This window comes from Drosophila virilis, chromosome X (assembly GCF_030788295.1).
Source record: "Drosophila virilis strain 15010-1051.87 chromosome X, Dvir_AGI_RSII-ME, whole genome shotgun sequence".
NCBI classification, from domain to species: domain Eukaryota; kingdom Metazoa; phylum Arthropoda; class Insecta; order Diptera; family Drosophilidae; genus Drosophila; species Drosophila virilis.
This window is the reverse complement of record NC_091543.1, coordinates 26,765,263-26,768,346: the sequence shown is the minus strand read 5'-3', so window position 1 is coordinate 26,768,346 and position 3,084 is coordinate 26,765,263. Positions and strand designations below refer to the sequence as shown.

At 37.3% G+C, this 3,084-nt stretch overlaps 2 protein-coding genes across 3 annotated transcripts; one reads left to right on the top strand and one right to left on the bottom strand.

The window, feature by feature from the left end:
- The first annotated feature begins 291 nt into the window (after window positions 1-291).
- Window positions 292-792, top strand: LOC116652195 (uncharacterized). The gene has a single exon (XM_032440209.2). The coding sequence runs from the start codon at window positions 369-371 to the stop codon at window positions 492-494; it is 126 nt and encodes a 41-aa protein (XP_032296100.1). The 5' UTR covers window positions 292-368; the 3' UTR covers window positions 495-792.
- A 26-nt stretch (window positions 793-818) lies between these two features.
- Window positions 819-1,814, bottom strand: LOC116652194 (uncharacterized). Of its 2 annotated transcripts, none has more exons than XM_032440206.2 (4): window positions 1,687-1,814; window positions 1,552-1,634; window positions 1,246-1,381; window positions 819-1,191 (listed from the first exon to the last, which is right to left on the bottom strand). In XM_032440206.2, exons 1-4 carry the CDS (start codon window positions 1,796-1,798, stop codon window positions 1,118-1,120), a joined length of 405 nt encoding a protein of 134 aa, XP_032296097.1. In that variant the 5' UTR covers window positions 1,799-1,814; the 3' UTR covers window positions 819-1,117. The 2 variants fall into 2 exon arrangements, with proteins under 2 accessions (XP_032296097.1, XP_032296099.1); XM_032440208.2 differs by having other exon boundaries at window positions 821-1,191; window positions 1,552-1,642.
- Window positions 1,815-3,084: the final 1,270 nt, after the last annotated feature.

Below are 3,084 nucleotides of genomic sequence, written 5' to 3'. Positions count from 1 at the left end.
TAGAAAACTTTTTATGAGGTAAAGGGAATACGTAGAAATAATAAAAATGTTTCCTTTTTGATTCTGCATCCTGAAATCTGTTGAAACTTTTAAATATAATTAGCCAAATAATTATTTGAAAAATTCTTAAGTTCGGAGAAATTTCTATATCCGTCTTTATATCATTTAAAAATATTTCTATATTTTTTAATTAAACATTTTTCCTTTAATTTATGTACAAACTTATTATATTGCTAAATGTTTTTACCTCAAAATTGAAATTGAAACAAATTCGACTCTGTTTTGACGTACTATGCTTCCTAACTGATTTTGTTTTTGTTCAAATTTGTAAATTCTTCTTCCAAATTTGTTCGTTTAACTGTTTTAGCATGTCTGATGACTTTCTGACATTCTTGAAATTCAGCATGCATTGCTTCAAATATATCTACATATACTTTGTGTGTGTGAACCTTTTGGAGCATCTGATACAGGGCCAGGAGGGAAGCTCAAATTAAAGACGACCAGCTGAGCTCCCGCTATGGGAGTATCAGGAGATGCTGTTGCAGCCACAATACGCATACGGAATGGAATTGGTCGAGCTTATTTCCGTTAATGGCCCCGGTCGAGTCGTGTCAAAGGATCTCAGGAAGTCGAAGACAACGTGTTTCAAGAGCTGCCACAAAACTCGGCCAAGATGTGAACCGCCCTTAGAGAATGAAGTCAGTTTAGGTTTCCAATTTGATCACATTTTGGATAATTTTGGTGGCAACTGAATATGAAACTGTTTACTAAAATAAAACCAATGCATTTTTATTTAGCTTTTTATTGTACTAAGCTCGCAGCTTTCATGTGCTTTAAAAGGCTGCCAAATTTTTGAATAGTGACATAAAGGAAAATGAAAGCTTGACAGAACTGGGTAAGCTTTAATAGAGTCGACTGTTGATTGGGAACTTAAAAGCTCTTTAATCAATTAAGTAAGCCTTAAAGTTCAATTCATGATCAAGTGAGCGTTAAAGTTCCTTAATATATTAAAGTAGCTCTTGATTTTGCACTAGCTTTGAAAGCTCTACACTCGCACGTAAATTTCACTCATTTGGATCAAGATTCAGCAGAAAAGTTTAGACCTAGCAGCGTCTTCTTAAATGTCAGTTACGGTCTCTCTACACTGCCAGTAGTAGGAGTAGGTGACTAGCCAGAAGTAAACGCTTAGCACTGCAAGAGGATATAGGTAAAATAATGGCAATAGGCAAATCGGCAGATACTCGCATATGTTTATGCATGTAACAATAAGTGTGAACATCGAATTGCGTCGACAGGGGACCCAGACATAGGCGGAAATGATGAGAAATAGAAATTTCGCAATGTCCGTTGCCAAATAAACCAACAACAGCGGCGACATTTCCTGCAATCCAATACGAATACAGCTCGATACACAAATATAAATATATACACATATATATATTTATATAATTGAGAATTTAAACAATATATATATTCAATATATTTTCAATATATATATATATATATATATAGAAATATATATATATTGATTAAATTCTCAATTGGGCTTACGACTGCGGCGCTGAGGAAGAGCATGATAATGCCCAGAAAGTGGGCCAGATATATGATGGTCGCCACGGCTTCGATTGTTGAACCTGTGGAACTGGTGGCTTTTAATGAGGTGCCCAATACTGAGGATTCGCTTACTCTTGCCATAGGACAAATTAACCATATGCATGCACATGTCAAAGAATGCAACCAGAAAGCATCCGGAGCGTAGGTTCACAAAGTAACAGCATTTGGCCAGTCGAAGTTTCATGTTGAGCTGACAGTCAACTCGCAGCTAGCTGAAGTTTACAGTAATTTGAGTCTATCTCCCTAGCTCCTCACCACCCCTTCGCCCACCACATACACACAGTCTGACTAATTCCCCAGCCAATTCCCTGGCAGGGGGCTTCTCTAACCTGGTGCTCAGCTCTTTTGCATATTTCGAACTTTGCGCTAGTTGCTTGTAAAATTCTACAGAGCTGCAAAATATGACGCGCGCCCCCCCAACCCCCACCCATAATAGCTGCACCCCCCTCCTGTACACCAAGCTTCCCCAGTCGACATTAAAAAAGATAAAGTTTTATTAGATTTTTTTTTCAAACAGAGTTGTGGTTCACGGGCATTCCCGAACATATTCAAGATATACAACCTTATAAGAAAAACTACCAGCTTGCCGAATATTGCATATCCTTTTTGCAATAAGTCAAGACTCTTAGGTTGAATATGGTTTAGGTAATTACAAAATTTTACCAGCCATAGTACTGTGGACCTTGCTATTTATAATTTGTATATACTCGCATTTGAAGCTCCGGTATATCTCCATCAATATGGCTTTATTATAATAGCCCGCCGTTTCAGAGTGCAAAGTGGATGAAAAAAAGCGGCTGCTTTGTTGTTTGGACTGTGTCGCAAAGCAAGTGAAACGTAACCAAATAATATAAATTAATGCTAAAATAAATAAATATGTAAACAAATAGTCGCATAAACAAAAAAAAATATATATATATGTATATATATATAAATTAATAAAAAATATATAAAATAAAAAGCAGGCAAAATCGAAAGGGGACCGAAAGCCAAATGTAATAATTAAATTGCATTTCCGACTGTGGTTGTTGTCCTTCAACAAAATGGCGGCGGCGAAGTGTTCATGTGTGTGAGCATAAGTGTGTGTGGCTCTGTCTGTGCGTTGCCCTGTGTGTGGGTGTGTGTGTGTGTTTGGGTGTGTGTTGTAAAAATATTTATGTAACCGCTGCACACTCATTGGTTTTTGCTTTATTTTTTACAGTTGGTCGAAAAGCAAACGGCGCCTCCGGTGCCTCCACAGAACCGCACAATTTACAATATTATTGCCAGTTCTCATTCTCACTCTTTCTTTCGCTCTCCCCATCTCGCTCCCTCTTGCGCGCACACTCTATACATGTGCCTGTCCTTGTCTTTTGCATAGTCTGTCTCTGTTGCTCTGGGCTATATTTATGCATGGCAGTGCTTAAATTTATTTATCATTCAATTAAATATTTAAAATACCAAAAAATGCTTTCACCACTGTCCAACAAC

What these genes read in the sequence shown, in the direction of transcription:
- LOC116652195 (XM_032440209.2), top strand. Translation starts at nt 369, where the DNA reads ATGTCTGATGACTTTCTGACATTCTTGAAATTCAGCATGCATTGCTTC.
- LOC116652194 (XM_032440206.2), bottom strand. Translation starts at nt 1,798, where the DNA reads ATGAAACTTCGACTGGCCAAATGCTGTTACTTTGTGAACCTACGCTCC. An exon ending in TCTTCCTCAGCGCCGCAGTC is followed by an intron (nt 1,382 to 1,551) that starts GTAAGCCCAATT and finishes ATTGGATTGCAG; the next exon opens with GAAATGTCGCCGCTGTTGTT. An exon ending in TGTTACATGCATAAACATAT is followed by an intron (nt 1,192 to 1,245) that starts GCGAGTATCTGC and finishes ATCCTCTTGCAG; the next exon opens with TGCTAAGCGTTTACTTCTGG.